This window comes from Gymnogyps californianus, chromosome 5 (assembly GCF_018139145.2).
Source record: "Gymnogyps californianus isolate 813 chromosome 5, ASM1813914v2, whole genome shotgun sequence".
Lineage (NCBI taxonomy): Eukaryota > Metazoa > Chordata > Aves > Accipitriformes > Cathartidae > Gymnogyps > Gymnogyps californianus.
The window spans coordinates 6,215,343-6,242,973 of record NC_059475.1 but is presented as its reverse complement, the minus strand read 5'-3'; the positions used below and the strand labels follow the sequence as shown (position 1 = coordinate 6,242,973).

General features: G+C 35.8%; 1 protein-coding gene across 1 annotated transcript in view; it reads right to left on the bottom strand.

The window, feature by feature from the left end:
* Positions 1-27,631, bottom strand: part of LUZP2 (leucine zipper protein 2) — a 209,685-nt gene that overhangs the window by 18,354 nt on the left and 163,700 nt on the right. The window contains exon 9 of the mRNA XM_050898228.1: positions 25,633-25,797. Within this exon, the coding sequence (XP_050754185.1) occupies positions 25,633-25,797 (165 nt within the window). The remainder of the gene's footprint in view (positions 1-25,632; positions 25,798-27,631) is intronic.

Sequence of the window (27,631 nt, the reverse complement as noted above, 5' to 3'; positions counted from 1 at the left end):
ACTTACTGTGAAAAACTAGAGCAGTTTGGTATGTAGCAGGTGGATGAAGTTGTCAGAGCTTTTCTGGGCAAGGTGCACAGTGCAAGAGCCAGAAATATCTCCTTTCCAAAGTCAGTTCTGTCTGACTGCTCCTGGAAACCAGCGACTGTCTGTATATCACACGTGCACACAGGCCAACTGCCACGTAATGCCTCGCATATTTATTTCTGTCAAGAAAAAGGTGTCAATCCTATCACCTTTTCCTTCCCCCCTCTTTTTTGAGTAGCACCAAGTGCAATTACGGAAGTTCACAGCGGCGTTTTGAATTGTATGATAGACTTTTAACTCACCCTCCTAGCCCTACAAATTTCAGACATTTTAAAGTAATTGAGTATCTATTATATCTTTCCACAACAGAAATTGCAGATAAATATGTATTAATATCTATGTATAATATAAAGGAAATCATTGTATCACATTTCTTTATATCCTGACTTTAAAATCTTCCACAGTTTAACTCACATGCAGAAATAAATGAGAAGTCCAATTCTAATAACAGTAGTCACCCTATATATTTCTATGATAGTGATGGTCATTGTATATGCGTGTATATATATTTGTGTTTGCAGTAAAGGTAACTAGCTTTTCTCTATTGCACAGTCAATATTATTCAACAATTAGTGGGAGAGACATAGCTCAGTTTTTATTTCTATTTAATGCACATCTACAGAGTTACATTTATATAGGGCAATTCTTCTCAAACGATTGCAAATCCTACAAAGTACCAGATCTTTAAACTTCTACATACTGTTTCTTAAGTAAACAGAATTGTCCTTGATTATTTTTTTTTATTTGCACTATATTCAAATATCTTTAAGGTGGAAAATAGCTGCTTACTGGTATACATTATACCAACACTGAGCATCGAGCACAACAATCAGAAGTTTTGCAAGTAATCTAGGACAACCTCACTACCATTAGAAAGGAAAATTGTTGGGACATCTTTAATATGGACACCAAAAGACCACATTTTCTTTTCTTCACATTTCACATGCGTTTGTGTTGGTTGTAATGGAATTTCTCCAAGATGAACATTCACAATAATCTCAAAGGGCTGAACATCCATCAGAGGGAAAGGACTTTTTCTTTCAAACAGATCATTTGGGATGATAGATATTTAGATGTTAATTTCCTGAATCATCCTTTTCAAAACATTACTACGAGTGCAGAATTTTCCCTCACACATGCAGTCGCCTCCTAGCAGTATATTTTGTTGGACATAATATCTACATTATTGTTTTAAAATTTTTCTTTGTTAAGTGTTCTGAGGTCCTTCCTCTCTTGAAAAAAACTACTCTAAAAGAAAAAAAAGAATTCAAAAAGTCTCATTTGTCAAGAGTTAGGGAAGATATCTTGAAGTTTTCAAGCACTGTTTGTAGTATTTCCTACTACATAATTCTTCCAGTTAAAGTCAATCTCCTTGTGAAAAAACTAGTTACTAACCACCTCATACCAGTGGAACTCATCTCTAATTGAACACGCTTTCTACATGAAAGCCAGTACAGCGCTTCCTGAACTCCAGAGAGCTGGAGGATGACAGTCTACTGTCAGAGACTAGAGCAAAGCACCCTCTCCTGGGGAGTCCAGCACGATGTGCAGCAAACTCACAAATGTGCTCAAACATAAGAAAGAAGCACAGAAACAGAGGATGAAAATAAGAAAAGGTCACCTTCCCCTGGTAATATACAAAATGCGTTTGCATTTACAGTATGGAGTGGAACTCCATTAACTACACTCAGGCATCTAGTGTTTAAGTTGATAGCCAAATGCCTCCAAGACAGCTGCAAGGGGCTGGTAAAGGAGGCAGGACTTGTGGGAGAGCAGTGCCCCTCTACAGAAATAGCTGGAGAGCTATTCTAGGGCATCTAAATAGGCAATGGATGCCAATTTGAAGCAATTCCCAAAATACCTAGCTACGCACAAACAAAAAGAAGCCTCATCTGTTTATCATTGTGCTCTGAATTCTGCTGTTTTTTTCTAACACAGCTTATTTTGAAAGCGTTGCATATTTCAGATAATTTAAATACATGTTTTCTAGTAGAACCTTAAACCAACATTTTCAGTTGCCTCACTTTTCCTTGTAACAACTGCAGTTTCTTGTTTGTATTTCCATGCAATTGAGGGGGAAAAAACCTCATGAAAATGTATGCACAATCCTTTTCTCAGGATCAATAAAAGCAGCTCTGTGATAATTCACTGTACCTCAGTTTTCAACATGGAGTCAAAATGATGTATTTACTTATATTTAACTGCAAACAAGATAGAGGATATCTAAGTCACATGCTTTGAGAAGATTAAGCAAAAGTAAACAAAACAAAATTCTGGTAAGATTATACAAGAGAGAGATAAAATTACCTAAATTAACTGAAAACAAAATCTAGAAATACTTTTCCTTGTACTGACCTTGTGAAACCCATAAATAATAATCTACATTAAGCTGAGGACAAAATATCACCATCTCCTTGTCACACAGCAGACATGCATACGTTTGTATGAAACATGAAACAATGAAAAACTGAAATTATTGGAGTCAGCTGTTAAGTAGGCTGTTCAGGAAAATTAAACGCTAAAGAGAACCCCATATATCACACAATTTTGGAACCTAGTGAGGCTAAACATTTACAGTCCAAATTATATTTTAATCAATAATGACCACCATAAAAGAATCTAAGTAGTTCTAGGTAGTGCTTAGTGCACACATACCCCACATGTGTGCATATATAATGATATATAATTTATAAATCTAATATATATCATGATATATAATCTTGATATAAATAATATATTAATTTAGATATAATTGCACGTGTGTGTGTGTGCACAAGTGTGAAAGAAAGAGATAGCATAAGATTGAGATTAAATATCACCAGTCTAATTATAAAATTAATTTTTTAATCAGGTCATGCTAATGTCCTGATTCTTATTCTTCCTAACTGACAAGATAAAAAGAAAATTCAATAAACTATGATATTAAAAGGTATGTTTCCAGTATTTAAGGAAAAAAAAAGTGATTATTTTATAAGTCCCACAGGGTGACAATCTCATGAGAGTTAGAGAAAGTGATGGGTTTGTTCTTTTTTGTATGTATTTTCCTATATTTTCTTCCAGAAGACACAGTTAATGTTGAAAAAACTGTTATTACACTTGCTGATGTTTAGACTTGAAGGTCACTGCAAGTTCTCTAGAGCACGCACTATTCTTTTCTGTTGGGTTTGAGGGGTTTTTTGACAGTAACCATTTTATATTTTCAAATACTCTGTGGCTAACAGAGTAGACGTTCACTTGCACAAAGGACAGTATGGAAGCAACTTCCTGGTGGTTTTTATTTTTAACAGGAGTTGAATGGCCCTTATGTCTTAGAATAATTCCTACTAAAAGCAAGAAAAAAAATCTACTTGTAGATGGCTCATGATGGCTTACAGGAAAGAACAGAAAAATTAATCAAATAAACTATTCACTGTGAAGCACTTGTTCCGTTCTAAAGTTGTACATGTCTTGAATAGCCTATGCAGTAGTTTCCAAAGTAAATGTTTATAACGCCCACGCTATCAAGTGCTCTAAATAGAAATAAAGCAGAGAAAAGAATGACAATTCTACTCCCCACTTTGCAGAGCGTGGAACAATAGGATTGACACCGATACTTTTTGAGTTTGTATAAATGTGTAATAATCTGAGAGCAGAGCATTAAAAGCTATTTGATTACCCACAACTTTTTTAGTCTCTACTGGTTCACTGTAGCAATTCTATGTTCTCTTGTTTTATGCTTCACTCTTGTGTTACTACAATCTTTTGTATGAAAAAAATTAGAAAAAGTTAAAACAATAAAAGTACTTTAACCTTTAATAAATTGGTGTACTGCAGTTTACATCTGTTACTATCTCTAAAGCTGTGAATACCTCCATATACCACCTCCCCCCAAAACATTGTTGGTCCTAAACAGCTTATGCTTAGACTAATTTTACTTCTCTTTCACATTAATAGGGTGGAGAAAATCACAACCAGCCAAAGAACAGCCCGAAGTCTAGAACTAATCAGACAGCATTTCCTTAAGGCTCTTGCAGCCATGGAAATCTTTAATCACTCCCATTAGATATATATAAGACCTAACAATAACCCAGCAAAATTTCAGTTTGGGTACATTCTGACAAGCTAGATTTGCTCTATAAGGTCATTCTGGCTGCCAGATTTTTCTAGCTTGCATTTTTTTCAGCGTGCCTCCTTATGACTTAAAACCAAACTACACAAACAAACAAAAATCGTTTAAAGTGCAGTTTGAATCCAGTGATAAGAGAACTAACCTGTATAAGTCTGAAATCTATTAGTAGTTTACTGTGGAGGATATTCAAGTGCATTCTGTGTACAGGGCAATTCTTCTACTGCCATACACTTTTGGGTGATGAGAACTTGTGCAGTGACAAGAAAGATTCTTAATAAAAAAGACATTTGTAATTTTCTGCAGATAACAGAACTGAGAACTGCAGCTAAATACATACAGAAGTCTTCTGTAATGTAAGAAAAACTATTGAAATGTGAGGACAGATGGCATTCCGACATTACTCGAAATGGCACTGCATCATAACACCACCACCAAAACCAGCTATTCAACTTTGAGGGTCACTGAACACTAATGTTTTCAAAATGAGTCCCAATTACAAAAGCACCTGTGCCCAGTAAATTTATGCTAATCCAAAGAAAAATGCAACATATTTAGCATCATGAGTCGACATAATTTCTCATTTATTACCTGTAGTAATTTAGCCTATTGTTTACCCACTCTATTTTAGTAGAGGACATAATTGCAAAGTGAATTTAAAGGACACTTGGCTTACATTCTACCAAAACCAAACAGGTCTTTCTTTGCTAAAAATATCCAGACTTGTTATTCATATAGCAAATTTAAACAAAGTATGCTAACATAAATACCAGGCTAAAATTTGTATATATGTAAGAATCTGTAAAATGAGCCCATAGAAATGGAAATTGCATCTTGTCAGTAAAATGCAATACATGATTTCAGTATTATCATCAGCAAATGGCAGCGCATTCCATAAGAGAAGCCAGTGGAATTGGTAAAATATTTGCCTTATATGATTATCTGTTGGGATTTTGTTTGTAACCAGGTAGGTGTTCCCACAGCTGTCTACAGCTTCTGTCTGACTTTAATCATTTGGCTGATATGTAAAGAGGAGAAAAATATCTTTTGAAAAACATCTCCTATTTTACGAGTGTATACCAATATATGAAAGTTTGTGCCTTAAAGAACAAAAACTAAATTACACTTCATATAATTCAGTTAGGAAATTTAACAAGTCCTATTAGATCGCTTCTACTCCATCTGTAAGCGTAGCTTTTGTTAATCCTGACTTTTATAGGTGAGAGAAATGCTTTATTGCTATACAATTTGCTTCCTTTGAAGTTAACTGGGCTAATGATACAAACATTTTCTGAAGGCTAGTGCTGCCTCTAACGATGTAGTGAAGTGTGAGCTGCATACACATTACGTATTTTGAGGACAGCTGACTGCTGTGGGAAAGCTGTAGATAACACGTTAGGGGTTTGGTCCTGCAAACTCCTAGGCACCACCATAGCAATTTCAGTGGAAGCTGAGCAGGCTCAGTGCTTTACAAAAAAGGGTGGGATTCCTATAAGACATCCCTTGCCTCTATTTTTTTTCATCCCCAAATGCAGCCTTTTTCTATGACCTTTCTGTTCTGAGATTTCCCTTAGATTAATTTCCTATTCTGCCTCAGATTTTAAAGAAAATGTTTGTGTAGTACTACAGGCTTTCAGTCCTGAGTTCAGATCTCATGGCACTACGGTTAGGTCACTGGGTTACCATGAAGTTATGCTGCAGACTTTTTTATAATTCATCTGATAGTGTGTCGTTAAGGTCCACAGACAGCCTTTACATAAATATCTCAAGAGAAGTGGATCCTAAAACCTTTATTTATATCATATAGGCATGTATATGTCGTTGGATATATTTAAGAGCATAAAAATATCATTGCTAAACTGCTTTCAAGGCACTTTATTGCACCCAATACACCTAAACCTATATTACTTAGATAAAAGGAAAAGTAGACTAACCTCTAAAACGGCCAAGGAAAGAATTACATTTATTACTGAAGGCTCTATGCAGTTGGCCTAGAAATATGACTGGATTTGCCACGTAGCACATCAAGACTTTCTTGAATTATTGTGCTGTTAAAGGACTTAGTAATAGACTTCTGGCATCCGTATCGTTAATCATTTGTATTTCAATTACAAAGATTTAATTTGCTGTTTCTCTAAGTCAAGCAAAAGAATTGGGGGCAACTTGAGAAATAACTGGGTTTGGAAATAGTAAAAGCTATATCTACTTTTCATATCCTGTAATTATTCAAAGGATCAGTTCTGTGGAATATTATCTATGCTACAGACCTGATACAAAGCACTTAGATATCAATATTTTTCTAATAATTTTTTAAAAGGCAGGATTAGCTCTACTATGTTTTGCTGCCTTACACTAACAAAAGTGTCCTTCAAATCTTATTTCTGAGTACATTTTTGAAATCCAAAAAAGAGAGAGTAAACTTCAGCATGACTTTCAGGGTCTTCTATGACTGTCTGGCAATGTATTACATGAACTTTATTTCCAGGAGATCTTTCTAAGTATAAACAAGAAATTTTAAAATTTTTTTCCACAGCCCACCTTGAAGACAAGAGTGCTGAGTATGTAACTTGAGACTGCAGAATCCCCTACAGCTCCTCTCAGTACTGCCAGAACACTCACTGCATTTCTGGATATTATACTTTCTACCTACTTGTACTGTCCCCTGCAAAGACCAATCCAGATTGATAAGCAATTTAGCAGTCAGAGTAGCTGAAGGATTACAAGGACAGAGATACAGAGCACTATCTGACTGACCTATGCAAATCAGAGCCTTAGGGTAGCTGAAAATTCATCGCCTAGATAGTGCTGCTCATTAAAAAAACCAAAACCAAACAAAAAACCCCCACCCTAAAAAGCCAAACCACCCCCCCAACCCAGAAATTAAGGACGAGATGTCAGAAAGTGTATAAAGAAAAAGGCAACCAGTGTAATACTAAAAAAAAAAAAAAGAAAGAGGCATTAGAGACAAATTATAAGTAAAAAAGAGCAAATATAGTAAGTTTTGATAATGTGTCTGCATGTGACTAACAACAGCAGATAAAGTTATTCATGCGATGTTGTCTCCATCTCGTCTCCCTGTTTTTAATTCTTGCTTGTCATATCATAGATTGAAACTTATTTGGAACAACGAAAAAGTGCGGACCTGATAACAAACAGCATGGTCAAAATAGCTCTCCTACCGTATTTTGCAGCAGACAGTGCCCCTTATTTGACAGATGAGAAAACAGAAGTACCGCATGGCAAACTGCAGGATCACTTAATTAGTGAAAATAATCGGAATAGAACTTTGTTTCATTCAGTTGCCCATGCTGCATTTTACATGGTTTACCCCACACAGGGACAATAAGTGAAATAGCAGTCCATCAAAATTAAGAATATTGTGGTAAAATACAGAAATAATTCCATCTCCAAACAAACACAAGTATTCTTTTAGGTCCTAAACATGTGAAGTAAGTGAATACCTTTTAGTCTTCCTGAGACTTCACATGCATTTAAAATATAAAGATGGGAACAGATATAAATCAGGATGGCAAGTAAACTGCAGTTTACATTCTGCATAGGAATATCAAAACTTTAGAAATATGCTATATTAAAAAATTAAAAAATTAAAAATATCCAACTGCAGAGCACAAATTGTACATCATTTGTACAAGTACTATACTGCAGAGCAGGGTGGGTCTGGACTTTCATTTGTATTATGAGCTAAGATATCTACCACATCAGTATGCCACATTTCTCTAGAGCTCCTAGCACTTTCAGAAAAAAAAAACCCAACAACTGAAACTTCTTCAATAAATAATATATACATTTTAATCTCTAAATGATGTATCTGGAGATTAGCTGGGTTTTTTAATGTCTTCCTAATAGAGATTTAGGCTTGCTTGCTGTGATTGGAGATCTCAGATCAGCATGTGTGATATAGTACACTGAATATACTGTAAATATCTAGGTACTATGTTATTGTTTGAGGATGAAGGGTCACCTTGACCAAGTCTGATTGCTTTTGGCACTTATGTAACCACTTTACTGCCTTTCAACAGAATTTTTACGCAAGTCAGTAACTTTGTTTTGTAGATTACTTCAAACAAAAGCTAGCTGATGTGCTTCTGCTATTTTTGGCTCTAAGTTCACATTGAAACAATTTTATGCAGTGCTACCGAGGCTAGTCTAATCTTAAAATCATGCATTTGATATAGTGTTTGTTCACTTTTTGTCTCCCACTTGGTTTGCAGTGGGAGTTAGACATTAACTTTTTCTTTCTGTCTTTGCAGTTCTCTAGGCCAGTGCTCTGCCACATTGTGACAGAAACACAAACGAAGATGAACCTTGGAATCACCAAATTACATATATTGTTTTCAAATGTCTCATAATTTAAAACTACAGCTGTGCTAAACTTCATGATGGTCCAAACTATGATATTACATTCACAACTGGAAAGTGAGAGGAAGGCAGTTCGTTCCCTCAGGTTAACATCTGCACAACTGAGCCCAAGTTCTAGCCCCAAGTACTGAGCCAGACTACTCCGGCTCAGAGTACTTCTCTGTATTCTGGCGTTTGTAATTTATTGGATAGCAGACAACACCAACATGTAAATAATTAATTTGTAAGGTACTCTATAGTCACTGTATCATCCCGCATGCCTTTGGTACTCATTCAATAGTACAGCAATTTAAAATGAATAAACAATGAAAACAATTGCCTAAACTCTGCAAAAACTGATGAGTGTGACATGCTACTAAAGATAATAAATATCTCCTTTCAAACTTTCAAAGGGAAACAACAGCAGCTACAAAGTCATCTTAAGTACAGACAAACCAAGCGTTGCTTCTTCTGTACCCACACTTTCAGCTGGTCAGTGTCAGAAATGTAATAGTTTTTCCACTCTGTTCCCAGTGAGACCTGAACCTGCACAATTACTTAAGAGTTGGAAGGATCATGGGGTATTCTGACTCAGATCCTTAATATTAATAAAAAAATAACCAGTCACCTAAACACAGGAATATTGATACGAATCAGCATAGATACTGATACAAATCAGCTGAGAAGCTGGACTGTGTTCCTGTAAGATGTGCTATCAAGAAAGGACTATGTTCAAGGACTGTGCAGTTCTAAGGCATCTTCAGAATGAGTCTAAAATCAGAGAATTATCCAAACCCACAATATAAGACCGAATCAATTATAGCTATTCTAAAACAACTGGAAATCTCAACGAACTTTTAAAATAAAGGAATAAAAAGTCAGAAAAGTAAAACTTCCATGTGGATAAAACACACCTGCAGTTTTGATTGTGTATAAGATGCTTCCAAATGCTGTCAGACTATTTGTGTTTTTAATGTAAATCATCCGAGGAATCCCTTACGTTCAAAGGGCTGTGGAGTACATGGAAAAGGAATATCTCAAATTGTGTTCTCAACAAGAAAAAAAATCTTGAGGGCTTGTAATCAATTTTTAACAGGTTTGCTCAGTAAATAATGAGCACACGGTCAAGACTTGGACTTCTAAAAACATGTAATAGTCATATATACCCTTCCTCCATGGGAAAACTTGTGAGTGAAGAGTAGCATTCTCAAAGTTTAAGAATAAGTACGGTGGATTTTTGTTACACTTCTTTTAGTAGGGAGAGCATTTATAGATGTATATAGATGTTGGGCAAAACACAGAATCTTGTGTTGTGAAACTAGATTTAATCCAAAAGCTTTTCTTATTTCTTCATACTGGTGCCACACACCCTAAGACACAAAATACAGAGGGACACTGGTTAAAGAAACCGCACTGGAAAGGTACGTGATACACACGTAAGTGTCTACTTCAGCGCCTCTCCACGAATATTCTGCCAGTATTTGACAGAATAAAACTGCTAAATGTAAGAAAGGACTGCCTTCAATTTTTATTTTCCTACCCTTGTAAGAACAGGGGGGAGCAAGTTTCCTTTGGGTATTGGTCCTCCCTTAGAAGCCCTGAATGGCAGGAGCAAGGACACCACTTCCAGCACAAGGCACAAGGAGAGAACAGCTCTTTTCTCCCTACAGATAATACACCCACGCTGGATCAGTGACAATTTAGGCCAAGTTGTCAGCTAGTACAAGTGCGCTGCCTTAAAATCATGAAGGATTTACTCCTTACCCTATCCACATTTCTTCAGTGATGAGGTACTCCATAGCCCCACATTGATCTTTTCATATGCAAAATAGTTTACAAATAATAAACTCAAGCTTTCATATAAGCTTTTTTCTGAATCATGCACAATTCTTAGCCATCTGAATTCAAAGGCATCCTTAAAGCTAAAAGGTTTCTCTCCCAGTGTTAAATTATCAAGATTATTTCACTTCTTTCCACACTTCTACATGGGCTTTTTTTTTTTTTTTTTTCCTAATTCCCTGAGTCACCCATCCCTTTTTCATTCAGCACAGGCTTTTCACAGCAAACCAAGATTAAGCGAAGTTTAGATTTGGAGATGTATCAGATGAAATCCAATCTGTTCATCTGTTTATCACTTTTCTTGTTGTGACTAGACTATCTGCTAAATATGAATATAGATTTTCTTCAGGTAACTGAATAAATTTGAGCAATTGCCTGTATGAGCAATCACAATCCCATCTGCAAATACATTTTGTTGCTCTTCTGTGTTGGATTCAATGAGCAGCTAATGGAATTCTGACCCAGAGATGAGGCATCTCTAACATTCATCGATTAAAACAGTTTCACAATATGAGTATTAATAACAATGACCAAATAAATTTTCCTCTTATTAACTTTTTCTGTGAGATAAGCTACAACCAAAAACTCATGACAAGTTTGTTGTTGGCAGTGGGACAAATTTTCTTTGTGCTGTGCGTGAATCACTGATGTTGCTTACTGTATAGACACAGAAGAAGTCATTGTACACAAGCACAGAGGAACTTTCAGTGCTTGTGAACTTTCAGTGGTTATTGAAAGGCAGATTATTTGATGAGAAAAGAGAAAAAGAATATGAAATCACTATAGGTAAATGCATATAGTAATAAACTTATCTCTGTATAAACACACATATAACCATTGGTATTTTCATTCTAATTGTACTTGATTGGTGACAGATCTGGGTCACTCGATAAATAAACAATCTTTACTTTGGACCAAGAATATGACCTTGCAATATAAAAATAAAGAATCAGCAGCCTGTTCAAAGCCCAAATAATTTCAGTTTAACCTAGTGGTTGATATTTCAATTACAGATGTTCCTTCATGGCAGACTTTGTGACAGGAAATTGAAGTAGAAATCTTATATTTTCAAGAATAAACAACGAAGAAATATAATAAATTCTTCTGGACTTCATATCAGGAGCCACAATATAGGAGAGGTGATAAATAAGAAGTTCAAATAATTAAATGAGCCCCTACTTCATGCACTGAAAGTAACCTCATAGTAAAACAGAGTAAAGGAACTAAAGGTATTAGCAAAAATCTTTTAAGTACTCCACAGAGGTTTAGAGAAATTATGTGCAGGGGGTGGTGTAAAGGTCGTAGATGTGCTTTGCAGTTGTATTTTTATTTGAGTTCTTTAAAGAAAATAGAAGCACTAACAACAATGTTGGCAATACCAGGAGCAGGGGAAGTGATGGCAAATATAGCAGGGGAAATAGAGGAAAAAGATGTTATACTGTTGTTTTTTGCATTGTAACTCCCAGGTCTGCTTGATACATGTGTGCTTCTATCAAAGAACGGGCATTTTAGAAATGTACCAAGTTTTTTATTGCACTGTTTAATTAAAATATAAGGAAGATTTCCTATCTAAAAGGACTTAATTCCTTTATTGCCTGTAAGTTATTAGTTGTACTCACAAGCATAGTTTACCATCTGCTCCTGGCAAATGGGGCTGTACGTCCCTCACAGGTCTGCTAATATCACAAACATTCATCTCCATTCCTGCTGAGAGCTTTTCTAATCAAGCAACTAACTACTGGAAAAATCTAAAATAGTCCTTTAAAAAAACCAAAAAACCAAAAAAACCAAAAAAAGCAGCAAAGGCTGTAGAATCTGCCTACAAAGCAAGGAGAATCAGAAAATACTGAGCGGCATGTCGCGGGGGCTAGACAGAGCTTGCTTTAAACCAGCTAGGCTGCTAGTTCTTGCTTCTTCAGCTGTTTCTGTTGTCTTTTCTATGAGCTGAAGCTGGACTGCTGTGGATGCTCAGGATAGCTAAATTAAAGACAGCTGGGGTTATTGTTTGTACTTTATTACTGTAACGAGAACATAAATTTATGAAGAGAAAAATAAAAATTGTAAAGCCCTTACTACTCTCTACAGTTATGCCAGTGTATGAAGAATTATACATTTCAGTCCCTTTCTAATCAATATTTGAAGGGTACTAAAACTGCAGAAAATGCATTCCTGCTAGAATGCCATCACATATTTCCAAACTGACGGTTACGCAGTCATGTTGGTATGATGCCTAAATAAACAGCACAATAGTACTTGTACATACATTCAGCCATGATGAATGCCATTATCTGTAGCTTATAGCACTTCTGTTCTGGAGGGTAAGTACGTTTTCTGACAAATTATAAATACCTGAGATGTATATTTGTATTCCCATAAATACAAAGTGTTTTTAAAGCCATTCTACAAAATACACATAATCACCTAGTACTCCTAGGACTCTTTGCATAAAGTGATTGGTGAAATATTAAGCAGGTAGTTGTCATTAGAAAATCTGAAATTAAAAAAGAAAATTAAAAAAAAAAGGATTATATTTAGAAGAGCTTAAGTTTTGACATCTCTACCTTTCAAAGTTTTCCATAATTCTTGATCCTATGCCTAATGATTCCTATAGCAAATAATTTAGGATAATGAAAGGTAGTCTAAATCCAAATTTCATCAAGATAGTGGCAATCTTCATAGTAGAGAACAGGCAGGATTTACAACGGAAAGAGGCAGCTGTTGGACATACTTTTTTTTTACCAATGCATGAATTTGTTGCCACATCATTTCTTTAATCACAATTTTTCTTAGTAACTTTTGACTTAGTAGTATGTCATATGCTTATCTGTGTCCTTTTTCTTCATCATTTTGGGCTGTTGCCTGGATTACATGTCAGTATGTAATTTGCCAGGGCTGCACTGAAGGCAGCTGTGATATATTGGCTTGACAGGGAAAGACATTTCCATGCAGGCACTCAGAAGTACAAAATGCATCATTCCATGAGTTTGGAAAGAGCTTAACTCACATTAGTCCAATTTAAATAATAAATAATAATGGGCTGGACAGCAAAGTCAGGCGGCATTTTTCTCAGAGCAGTAGAATGCTTCTAGGAGCATCCAGCTATGATGATACAATATGTCAGATGCTAAATTATTCCATAATGAAATTTACTGTCTTGGTCTAGATTTTGTCTGTTCAGCTCTTATCTAATATCTAAAAACCAAAATACGCTTAATGGTAATAGAGAATAAGAGGTGGTTATAATCCTGCCTAGCTGAACTAGATTACAGAGGGAGAGTTACCTAGCTTTTTTGTTCTAATGAATGTCCATGTAAGAACAGGCAGAATATGGACTTCAGTTTACACTGGACCATAACATGCAAGATAGGAAAGAATGTCTGAGTTATGTGTTTATAAGTCCTTTTTGCTGAATTTCTGGTACTGAGGACGTGGATGAAAGCATTATTATGGAGTTTTTATACAAGTGGTAAACTGGTAGAATAAAATTTTCAAGGTACACATCAAAATTTTTATAGAAAACCTTTGTGGCAAATATCATGCCAGGTGAGACTAGATGTCCACAAGGGTTTCTTCTGTCCTTAGTATGTATGACAACATAATAAATTGACAGTGTAAAGCAACTTTCACTGATGCCGAAATATTACTCCAGCATGGTATCAGAGACTCGGGGTAGACAGCAGAAGTCTATTTTTTGAGTGGCCTAGTTACTTGTGAACACTTATGTCTAATGCCAGAATGCAATTAGCTCACTTGATATGGATCATTTCACTTCAAATTTCTTCTAATAACCATTTGTTAAGCAGTAATTCTAGATGTCTATTGTAAATGTATCTGTAGCTAAAACAACAAGAGAAGGAAATAGATTTAATTAGGTTTGAGAAACAGAAGTTTTTGTTGGATCATCATACATAAGTATTATTAGAGAAAAAGCTTGTTAATATGTTTATACAAGTCAATTACCTATATTACATTATATCGAAACCTATAATTTCACATTCCCTTAATAACAGCTAAATTTTACCATCATTTTTTCTTATAGAGTGGGCAAGTTCAAGTACCTAATATTTTGTAGTATGCAAAGTTCAAGGATGGCTAGAGAGATGGGTATACACTCAAGGGTACAACTACATGTATAAATACACCTTCTACTTCATATATAAATACACCTTCTACTTCTTTTCATTTTTCCACCATTTCTAAAGTTTTAAAACAGACTATCGTTCACTGCAGAGGAGAAAACATCAAAACTTCCTTTTATAAAACTATTAAGATACTGAAGCATCTTAAGGTGAGGTTTTTTTGATGTTATAATACTTAAGAAACTGAAACAACCAAATAAACACATTCCTTCAATAACAGTCTTGATTTTCTACAGCCATCACAAAGGAAAAAGCAATTAGCTGTGGGATAATGAACATTGTATAACATTTCTTACACTTCAGAGCAGCAATAATACACACTGTCAGAATATGCTTTATAGGCAATTACAGTCTTCCCAGATGAACAAAGCAGCTAGTGAGATTACAGTTACAGACATGAACATCTGTATTTTCAGGAAGACAAAGCCAAAGATGCCCAACCCCGGAAGAGTTACAGACCCCAGGAGGACCAACTCTGTGAAGCTGGAACCCTTCTGAACCATGAGCCAAGTTTCATAAATGATGTCACTTGGAGAAATGCTTTTCCTTTTGAGACTTTGACTTTTTTCCCCAATCATGCCTTAAAAGAGGCTTTCTTATTGATTTAAGAAAAGGTAGGAATCCTGGTAGAGGAAGCTTCTCCAAAATAAACTCTGTTTGCTTCCAATTATCTGTTTCTTTAAGTCTCTTCTTATAAAGACAGCTGTTCTTATTAAAAAAATACCTGACAATACAATTACCATCATGACCACAGTTCCATCAACAGAGATGAGGACTACTATTTTTCAAAAGATATGAGAAAATAGGATTCCATAAATAATCTGTAAACTACCTCAAAATATTTAGTAATAAAAAAGATTCAATAGTTATTTATTATATGACTCCATTTTTCACCACTTCAAACATTCAATTTAAGCACCATCCATTTTACTTTTAAGGATTTGAACAAATATAGGCTTGATACTAAAAGTTTTTTTGTTTTAATTGAATGTCTGCTTTTCCATTATATGAGAGCACATTCCATCAGACTATGTTACTTTCTCATTGACAATAAAATAACATTTTATTTATTACTTTTTTATTTTACATTTTATTTATTATTATTTTAACATAAAATAATAGATGTAGAATAAGGGGGAGCTTAACAATTCTGGAAGATGGTGAGACTTCAGGTGTAGGCCAGTAGGTGATTTCTTAAATTGCTCAAGACTAAATTGAACTTGAATGCCTTGGGTTTATCACCAGTCCATTCTGCATTTCTTACGCTTTATGATTCAATGCAATGTTTTTAATCAGATTGCTAGAAAATTCCTATTAATGGCCAAAATGCCTAAAGTCAATCAATATTTTCTTTGTGAATATTTTCCAAATCACTTCTTTGCTCAGATCAAAGAAAAAGATCACTTAACTATCTCTAATGTTTCCCACTTGGCTCCATATATGCATATCAAGTGAAACTTTGTAACAGTAGGTTAATAATACATATATTGTATACAGGATACCCGCATTAACAGTTTTCAAATAAATCTTTAATATATCCTTGTGTAGCAAAATTCCCTTGGGAGTACTTTCACAACTACGTTCAAGTTTGTAAGCCACTTAAAATGATTAATTGGATCCTCTGCACATTTCGCGTCTTCTTTTACACGTAACATCAGTAGAAAAAAGTGCTAATACTAACAAATCTTAAAATAGGTTTACTAATGTCCAACTGCAAAGGCACATAAATTCAGTTTTGTTTTCATTGCTCACGTAGGCATATTATCTAACAGAACATGTAACAAACGCGTCGGCTAGGAAAGTCACAAGATAAAACAATATGTTACTATTTTTCTGCTAAATGCAACTTTAACTAAAATTAGAAATGCTGTACATTTCCCCAGTCATCTCCACTGTCACTGGGGGTGGGGGGGAAAGAGAGAGAGAAACATTAAAGAAACCATCACTTGATATGAGATATGAGTAGGTGAGGAAAGATATCTCTAAAATAGTAACATCTGAAAAGTAATTAAGAGGAACTTCTCTTTCTCCCTTTTGATACAGGAAAAAGACAAGTAAGCTTGTCCAGAAAGCTGCTGAACATCACAGCAAGCCTGGGGCTGCTCTAGCACAGGGCCTTGGTTTTAGGCTGAAGCAGAATTTGAGAAGATGGATGTAAGCTGTCCGTGCTAATCCCCAGGTCCATGCAAGACCATTAGCCATACCTAACAATCTGTTTTTTGATGTTATTTAAAACATCCCTTAAGAAATTTAAATTTGATATACTCATATCCCTTTTCAACCACTGTCAAGTGGTAACTCACAGTATTTTTGAGACATATTATGTACTAGATTGCGGGAGACTTTATAGAAACATCTGATAAGTAAAGGCATTAATTAAAAAATAGGATATTTGGAGTGAGACTTTGGAGTATTTTTCATACACAGGCAAACTGACCTGCAGTTAACAGCCACAAAAAGTGCAGTAATAAGTGGTTACCAGTTACCTCGTCAGCCCATTAGCCCATTGCTAATTTCAGAGTTGAACCCTGGGGTAATGGGCCAGTCTGGCTACTTATACTCTGTAACAAAGAGGGGTGAGGTCAAATAGTTAATGAAATGAAGATAATTATAAATGTCGTGTCACTAAAACTTGAAGGAGAATGATCTTCTTTTTGGGTTATGGACTAAATAAGAGATGCCAGGTGCTTTTTTTCCAATTTCCCTTGATTGTACTCAGTTGAAAAAAAACCTCTAAAACTAATTTACTATCAAGATAATGTGCTAATAATGAAGACTTCTTTAAAGTAAGTAATAAAAGCAAAGAGTTTCAGCTTTCAATTTAATGATCTCTGGTGTTAAACGTTTTCCAGCATGTAATAAAATTTTATTAAAAATCAGTCACTGAAGAAAAAGGGCTGTAGAAAAAGTTCCGTGGAAGCTTTCTGAGGCAACAGCAAAAACATACTCAATCTGAAGCAAATTCTGGAAATCAAAGATATGACGAAGAGTTGCCATACTCTTATGAATCATCATTAAAAATAATACAAGACTATGGTTGGCATCTAGTCGATCATAATGAGAATAAAAGTCTATAAGCCCAAAGAGAGCTATAAAAAGCAGAACAGGAGAGGCTTACGTGAAGAAATAGGTCATGCTAGTCATGCTTCTGCAATTAAATTACCTTTTATCTTTATAAAAACAAATTTCTTACTACATTAGCCTTACAGATACTCATAGTACCTGAGATTTCTATAGTAAGTACCTTAGAAGGAGACACTTATTCCTTACTCTCTTTGAAATTAACTTCTAAAACAATGGATAGTGTCATTTTTCAATGCTATTTTATTCTCGTAATGTTTATGCGTTAGGAAAAGGTTATATGATTGTCTGTCATTACTGTGGAATACAAAATGTGGCTGACTCTGCATTTACTAATTGCCTTTTTCTAATTATGGTTTTCCAATCCCTGTGCTGAATGCAATGATCTACAGGTCACTGAAACTGCAGGTGTCAGTGACATCTCATTAACTCCGACAGAAGCAAAGTTTGAGGCAACAAAAGTAGAAAAACACTGAGGTACCACAGAGGATGACTTCCTACGGCTTTAATGGAGCACAAATCTATTCACTGCCCTCAATGCCCTTGCTGTTTACTCATAGCTGACCACAGATATTATATTTTGTGCCCTTAGGTTCAACCTCTGTTTCCTCTGATAAAGTTATCAGGATACACACTATTTTTTTTTCCTCATTTGTGAGCATACAATTAATTTCCAAATAATTCCAAGCACGCCATGCTATATCTGTGTTGGTTTGTATTATCCTGGAGCTCAATTAAATGAAAAGTTTTGCTCTATGTGTTTTTCACAATTACATAGAATTTTCATTTACCATAGCAGCCAACAAAACAGGCTTAATTTCTGTTTAAAACCTGTCATTGTTTCCAGTCTAACCTTATATTTTGCAATCTTTTTGAAACAGAACCATTAAAAAAGATGCCTCAGACAATACTGGGCCCTCTGCTCTCTGAAATTTGAATGTTCTTTTTAAAGGGAAAGAAATAGCATAATGAGGTTTATTATTCTTAAGTATAAGGAAGGAATAGATGTCAGAAGAGAATACTTAGCTAGACAGAATGAGAAAATAATGCTGAAAAGTTGTAAGTTAGGAGAAATGATGATGAGTATTTAGCAACAAAGAACAGAAGAATGAAAGAAAGCAGGGAAATAGAGGGAAAAAACCTGAGTACTAGAGCCTTTCTCTGCCCTCATAGTCTGAAATACCAGATAGATGCAGAGAATGATTCAGGCAACAGTGAGGAAGTACACAGCAAAAAACTGATGGAAAATTGGAAAAGAATAGTCACAAGTATTTTACATTTTAAAGTTTTGTTTTTCCAAATCCACAAAACAGAGACTATGTTACCAAAAAGCATATATATATTGTGAATTTCAGATATCTGATTCATTTCACTAATATCTTTTTAAATTCAGACTAGCATCTTTTGTTTTTCAGAAGTCCATTTGCTCATCTTTCTGCCTCTGGGGTGGGGTTATTATACAAAAGACTTGAGGTGCTTCCTGACATAATGCCATGATGTCAGTTTGAAATGTAATGCCTAAAGAGAAATAACTTCCAAGTTATGTTTTCAGCATGTTATACAGAGGTCACCCTGAGTAGAAATAATCAGACACATTAGAAAAGCTTTCAGTGTCTTAATCTTTCCTATAAGGACAAAAATAAGTCCATAATTACATTTGTGTTGTTTCACAGGTTCTTGAGCAAAGAATTTGCAATTGATTTCTTCAAATGGTCAAAACTTTCATTTATACTGGAATATTATGATAAATTATATGAACGGTAATAGCTCTGATTTTAGAAAACAGAAATTATTTCCTTAAGTAATTTGTTCTGATTTCTTGACCTACAAAGGGAGAGAGATGAGATGATACATTGCTACATTCAGCTGGTCAATTTTTCGTGAATCTGAAGCTATTCTGTTAGTTTTCTAGGATCTACAAAAACATTCTTAAAAGACAATTAAAGAAAAAAAACTTTGTTCAGTCTTCATAAACATGGATTGGGTCCAGCCTACATCTTCCAGACATTTCTTCATTCCTTCAAAATATATTTGTATATTTTGAAGAAAGGTACATATATAACTATATTTCTTTTTTCAAATTTCTAGTCAATTCTATAACTATAATATCCTACAGTATTATCAGTAATATGATAATTGTATAACTAGTATTTAGTACAAATAACTAACTATTGTATTATTATTTTATATAAATATTTATATCCATCATTTCTACTTTTGTAGAATGAAATGGATAAGGTCTAGAGCCTAGGAAATATTCTGGCTTCCTAGATAAACCATAGATCCTTTATAAATAAGTTTTAAAAAAAAAACTTCAAAACCTGTGATTAAATTAGTGAAGAAGCTAAGACTCTTGACACTACGATCATCTTATTATTTCAGCAGCCTTGCTCTGTGTCTGTAGTAGATGCCCACTATTTATGCACTCAGAATAACTGTAAGCCTAAATTTAATCTAAATACATTATTTCTGTACCAACACAGAAAACTCAGCCTCTTAATTTCCTATATGGCCATTTCAAAATGTTTTTCAGAGTCTACCTTATTCTTGACCAACTTTCCAGACTTGTACCTTCTTTGAACAGTCTCACAAGCTCTCCTCATTCCTGCTCCACGAGAACACTTTCTTAGGCTTAATAAAGATGTAAAGTTCCCCAAGCCTACTTTGATGGGGAATGAATGAAGTACTTATTCCAGATAAAAGGAGGATGGCCCACAGTACTTTAACCTTTCTGAATTTTACACTGATCAATGTATGCTGGAGTCCACAATATCACAATATATGTGAGGCAGAGGCAATGGCTCCTTGCAGCAGTTTTTACCACAAAAGTGATGCATTTTCTTGTGAGATCTTTAAATCTTTTAAAAATGGAGTGGTAGTTCCCCTTTCAGTCTGTACTATACATTTCTACAGAAGGATAGTTCTCATTCTTATTCAGCCTGTATTCCCTCCATCAAGGCTAGGACACTGAAGTGGCACACAGGTGGTCTTTCCACCTACACAATGTACAATATGAGAGGGGGTGTCATTCTTCACAGTTTGAAATTCATGTGTATTTCCACTCTTAAAATAGTGCAGTTCACAAAATACACAAAAACCACAGGGCATTTATAATGAAGGAATTCATTTGGGGATTACATGAAACAATGGTTTTGCATTAGGCAAAAACACTATAGAGCAAACTAGTCACTATTATTCTGGTATCTGTGTCACTGTGTTCCCCATCATTAGTGTACTCGACCTCGCTACTGGAAATAGACTTTTCTTCTGTTTCACTTCTGATTTTGGTTTGCCATTAGTTTTCCACAGCGTTACTAAAGCTCATTTTGTTGCATTTGGAGCACAGGTATCTTTACGCTGCACAGCCAAAGATATTTGAATGACAGCTATTATTACAATTTTTTTTTTAATAAGGTATAATGTTAACCTTTTTCAGAAAGAGAAATTAAAACAAATGGAGTACGAATGCCTTCCATCTACTAACTCCATATAATTTCACAGAGTTGTTTGTTATGCCGAGATACAGTAAGTGCAGAACATGCCTCAATAGGAAGTCAGTACCAGTGCTCTGATTCACGGCTTATACGAACCCACATTTCCCACAGCAGGTAGCCTAGTAAAAGTTACAGGTTCCATCCATTAACAATATTCTTTAAGTACCCAGGTCCTTAGGCACTCATCTGGAGATTAAAAAGGAAAGCAGAGTTTCAGTCCTCCTCCTTTCTCTTTCCTCATCACCTCTGTAATGGGAATGAGGCAAGGAAACTGCTACAACAAAAGCCAAATCCGACAACTCTCAACTAGTTTGGAAGCATTTTCCACTGGCAGAACGCAAAATGGTTATTGCTGCAACATCACAGTGCAAAAGAAACTATATAACAAAAATAATTGTTAACAATCCAGGAAGTCAAAGACCTCATAGTTCAGGATTAATGATCAGCCTTCTGGTTACGCTTGGTTTTAGTTGTTAGTGTCACTGAACTTGTGTGCACAGAGCCTGTGCTGGGTTTGTGTAGTGAGGGAGGGGCTACAGGGGTGGCTCCTGTGAGAAGCTGCTAGAAGCTTCCCTGGCTCTAACTCGGACCCGCCTCTGGCCAAGGCTGAGCCAATCAGCAATGGGAAGAAGCTGCTAGAAGCTTCCCTGGCTCTAACTCGGACCCGCCTCTGGCCAAGGCTGAGCCAATCAGCAATGGGAAGAAGCTGCTAGAAGCTTCCCTGGCTCTAACTCGGACCCGCCTCTGGCCAAGGCTGAGCCAATCAGCAATGGGAAGAAGCTGCTAGAAGCTTCCCTGGCTCTAACTCGGACCCGCCTCTGGCCAAGGCCGAGCCAATCAGCAACGGAGGTAGCGCCTCTGTGATAGCATATTTAAGAAGGAGAAAAAGATTCCTGAGGGAGAGAGTAAGATGGAGGAAGAGAAGAAGAGCTACAGTAAAAAAAGAGAAGAAGATGGAAGAAGAGGAGCTCCAGTGAGGAGAGGAGTGGGATGTGAGAGAAACAACCATGCAGACACCGAGGGCAGTGAAGAAGGAGAGGGAGGAGGTGCACCAGAGCAGAGATTCCCCTGCAGCCCGTGGTGAGAGGGCAGGCTGTCTCCCTGCAGCCCATGGAGGTTAACGGTGGAGCAGAGATTCCCCTGCAGCCCGTGGAGGACCCCATGGTGGAGCAGGTAGCTGGCCCTGGAGAAGACCATGACTCTGTGGGTGAACCCACGCTGGAGCAGTTTGTGGAGGACTGCAGTGCATGGAAAAGACTTGAGTTGGAGAAGCTCATGGAGGGCTGACCCCTGTGAGAGGGACCCCACGCTGGAGCAGGGGAAGAGCGTGAGGAGTCCTCCCCCTGAGGAGGAAGGAGCGGCAGAAACAGCGTGTGATGAACTGACAGCAACCCCCATTCCTGTCCCCCTGCGCTGCTGGTGGGGAGAAGGCAGAGCTATCAGGAGCAAAGCTGAGCCAAGGAAGAAAGGAGGGGAGGGGAGAAGGTGTTTTTTTTAAGATATGGTTCTATTCCTCATCTTTCTACTCTGATTTGGTTGTTAACAAATTAAATAGGTTTATTTTTCCCCAAAAATTGAGTCTGTTTTGCCTGTGACCATAAGTGGTGAGTGATCCCTCCCTGTCCTTGTCTCAACCCGCGAGCTTTTGTTGTATTTTCTCTTCCCCATCCCGCCGGGGTGGAGGAGTGAGCGAGCAGCTGCGTGGTGCTTTGTGGCTAGCTGGGCTTAAACCATGACAGAACCCTAAATCCATTTGTAATGGTCAATGCTGTCAGCACCAGTATAGGTGTTATGACAGGTAAAATGGTTTTGATGTGAAATATTAGTGCCAATTCAAATGGTAAATTCTGTATTTTACATTCTTGTACATTGTAATTATTAACTCATTTAAAACATGTCACAAAGCACACCTCAGACTGATACTGCTTTTGATCACTTTAAGGGAACTTTTTCTATGGTTTAAATGTAGGAATTTCCTATTACTACTCACTCTTCCAAATTACTGAGCTATCCAGAATAACAACTTTTTTGCACTGATTCAGGCGCTTCTATGCACTGATTTTTTTTTTTAAACCTGATTTATGCTTCTTTATAGCACATTCTCTAGAAAGACCAAAATACCTCACTAGGAAATCAATTTTTAAAATGAACCTTCCCAAGAAATTTGGCAATTTGCTTTCCTAATTATCCTTTCTACACCATGTTCTTGTGTTAAATATCCTCTACCAAGCACTCGGGTACTATGGTTACCAATTATGAATACAAATATACAATCTACTTATTTGCCTTTTTTTTTTTTTTTTTTTTTTTTTTAAGCAGGAAGCACCTTTCAATGGATTTAAAATAAGTTTGACATTTTTAGAAAGCAATCTTTAGGCTGGATGAGAATATCTTTGAAATAAGATATTTACCAGACAAATCCTTTCTTTCCTGAAGGTGAAACTGCTGCTTCTCAGACATGACAAGACGCATAAGTGCTGCTCATCTGAAGTTCCCATTTTTACATATGAAAACATATTTAAGTAATCACACACATTTATATTAAGCTAAAAATACTAGCCTGCTATATCAAAATGTTTATGCAAATCTAATTAAAAAAAGACAGCTATACATCTGTAGTTAGACTTAGTTGGTTTGTAAGAAGAAGAAAAAGCCAAGGAAAAAATACATAAGAATAGATGTCATCATTAAAAAAAAAAGCCTTCTGTAACACAGCTCAAGTGCAGAGGGTGTAACTCTGGACTGACTATGATTCTTTGACAACCTATTTCACAGTAGCAGATTTCAGTGGTTTTATAATCACAGATAATGCATGGATTTATAATAATGAGGTGCCAATGTGTGGAAGAAGAGGATTGCAGACCATTATTTTCTCAGACATTTTCATGGCATATGCTAAGTGCAGAGAAATATGAGCAATGTCTATTAAAGAGGCAGTCTAACTTATTCAAGCACTTTTCGATACAGAGGAGTCAATGCTAGTTCTCAAAGGGCTGGAGCATGGAAATACTGATACATTTTACAAACAGGAACATTAAACACAAAAGCTATATGATCATGGAAAAAAGAAGGAAGAGTATTCTGTGTTTCAGCCAAATATCAAAAATCTAATCTCTACACTGTATTCTCATTTCCTTCATTGTGCTACAGTAATACCTGTAAAACCAAGGAGACCTCAAATACTTCAAAGGCTCTGAGCCTGTACCAATCTTAAACACAGGCACAGTGGCTTGTTGGGCCTTATCCTTCAGTACACTTATGCTTTCATGACAGATGCACAAACACTTCCAACATGAAGAGAAGGACAATAAGAACAAGATAGACAATTCTACAGCCACATTAATTAGGAAAAATGTGCTCCTGAGATCCCAGAGTGAAGCTCAGTCTGCATGACCTACAAAAGAAGAGTCCATTCTCCTGCAGAACATAGAACCAGTGATCTTAATCTAAATAAGCACTAATACCCCCATGTGCTGCTATTAATTAATACAGTGCTTTATTTCCAGAGGTAGTAATTTTTGGAATGAAGGTTTCTTTCTATAAAACAGTTATTAAGGAACCGACAATCATTATTGTAAGAATAGCAATGTGAGATCCAGTTTTATAATTATATTCTGCTTTCTGGAATTATATTTCAATTTTAATTACCTACAGAAAGATTACTAATTTTTGGCTTCAGCCTCTGTACTAATAATGAATATCAACAGCTGCCGTGTAAAAATTACAAATTGGCTATGAGTTAGCAATTCCTATTTATATTTCAGGAAAGAGTTTTGGAATTTAAGGAGGACATTGAAGTGTCCTTCAGTCATTCTTCTGTAAAACTGCCTTTTTAATTGAAATCACAGATTTCTTCTAGATTTATTGAATCAGTCGAATACATGAGCAAAATGCAACCCTGGAGATGAAAATTATCAGGACAGTTGTTAATCACTGTAAATCTTGACTGTATTAAAATGCTTGAATCTATTGAATCAAAACACTTTTCATCAATTCTTTTTCCTCATGCTTTCTACTAAACTGCCCTTCCCATCTTGCATGATTGGAATATTCTCTATGGCCTATTGTCAATTCCATAGATCCCTTTTGGCAAATTTGATTTGGGTGTCCCAGACTATTTTATGTTTTTATATCAGTCTTTTTCACTAAAAAACCATGATAAGCAAAAACTGTCTTACTGTTCAGTGCTATATTACCATATACTCACTATCAGTGCCTGACAAGTAAATAATCCTATGAATTAGCATCCTCACTTATTTTAGATGCAAATCCATCTTCCTTGTAGATTTGTTATGCAGGCATGGTCCATTTAGCAAGTGATAGACAGAATTTTGTTTCTCAGCAAAAAAATTAGCTGCTTCTCAACTTTAAAAAAAGTTTATTGACATCAGAAACAGGCTTAGAATTATCCTCAATATTCAGCCTAATCTTTCAATGAATTTACAATCCTCCTTAGTTCCAGTTTGATGCTCTTACAGGGCAAACTTTCAAAGATGTTTAAAAAAAAAAAACGAGAGAGAAACCATACCTTGGTGCTTGTCACTTGAAATGGAACTTTTGAGTCCTTTGTAACTGGGGATGTCAGCTTCTCAGCTGGTTTTGAAGGGATTAGATTCATAGCAGGAGGCTGATTGTGCAGAACGGAAGACAGGCAAAGCTGCACAGTCTCCTTCAGAGCTTTCAGCTGTGACTCCTGGGGAAAATAAGAAATCATCAGTTCTCTAAGATGTGTTATTATGAACAGAATTGCTTGCTTTCTCTCTCTGCATTAAACCCAATATTTACGAGCAGCTGCTGCTTTTTCTTAACGGAAGAAATTAAGGCTGTTTAAAGCAGGTTTTTTATATGATTAGGTTACTGTGCGTTACCCACCAAAGGGCCTAGAAAGTCATTGCACTCTTCCCTTTCCTCCGTGCGGTTTTATCCACATTGATTATTGCAAATAATTATTAAATATTATTTTATCTGAAACAAAAATACAATCTACCAAATATCATACAGTGTCCAGACTTTTACATATAATAGTTACAGAGAAGTAAATGTTCACAAGTATTGTAAAGACACAGACTTTGCATGGAATTTTGTTTACAACGTTCAGAATAATTGGTATTTTTCCACAGGTTATAAAGATTGATTTTAATCCAACAAAGATAACTTCCCTCATGAGCATATTATGCTGTTGCAGTGTATAGTCTTGTCATCTGTTAAGAATATCATTGTCCAGATCCATTACTGTCCATCAAGCCAAACTAAAACATTTAAGCGGTGAAGTGCTTGCAACTCACGTTAGAACACTGCTATTTTACTGACAGAAATACAGATAGATGTATTAATGAAAATAGCAGTCTGTCATCGAAATAAACTGAGACAGTAAGAACAGTGAGATAACTACAGCACTGAGGAAATGTCATTTTAAATCTTTGCTCCATCACAGCAAAATGCTTAAGAGTCAAATGTTAGATATTGAGGTAACTTCCTTATACTCATTTCAGGGGGAGTTAGGCAGCATTTGGCCTTAAAAAAAAATCTTGCTTTTATTCTTTATATTAAGAATGTACTTATAAATATAGGCTACATCAGCACACTTCAACCTTCAAAGATTTTTTTTGAAGATACATAAATCAAGGTATATCATGGCAAAAGCTGATGCAAAATATATGTATAAGTAACATTACACACTACATATTACATATGTGAAATATTACATATACAATAGAAAAATATTTCACAGTTATACAAATCCTAAGCAATGGCATTTGGCATACACCACCTTGTTTTAGTTTATTTGCTAAAAAAGTATTTTTTAGAACCCGACAAATATTCCATGTTTTACATCAGATAAACTTCCCCTGAACTGGAACCAGGGAATGTATCTCACAACTGGGAAAATCTGAGTGTTTCTTTAAAAATATACAAACAAAACCAGTTAGTAGGGTACATTTCAATGGTAGTATCAAAGACAACCATAAAAAGACTATTAATGCACAGCACAATAAGGAAAATCAACAAAATAGGAGATGGAATGGAGTTTGGTTTGTTTGCAAACAGACAAAATTGAATGTCTTTCCCTTAAGATGTGTGCAGTGAGGAGGAATGCTAGATTATCATCAAAGAGGACAGCACTTCGTATGAATTACTTATTAAAATGTATGAACTTGGAGTCAGACTGATATGTCTCTGACCTAATGGCAGTGTAAAAGAGAAAGAATTACTTTATCCATCTGACTCAGGGATCTTTTAATTTCTAATTGACAACAGAAGATCTTAGCATACTTCTTTTCATGTAATATGTCTTTTCCCCTACCTTTTCAAGAAGTGACTGCACAAAGAACATAAATCACCATTTGACATAGTCAAAATAAGCTCAGACACCAAACTGGCAGAAGTAGCAGACTGACTAATTTTGCTTGAAGATATGGACTCAGCTATTACAGCGCTATAAGACTGTAGTGCTCCCTGCAGATCCCACTGATCTGAAACATCACTCCTCCCATCCAGAAATCCCTCTGGATAGTTTCTCGTCCTCT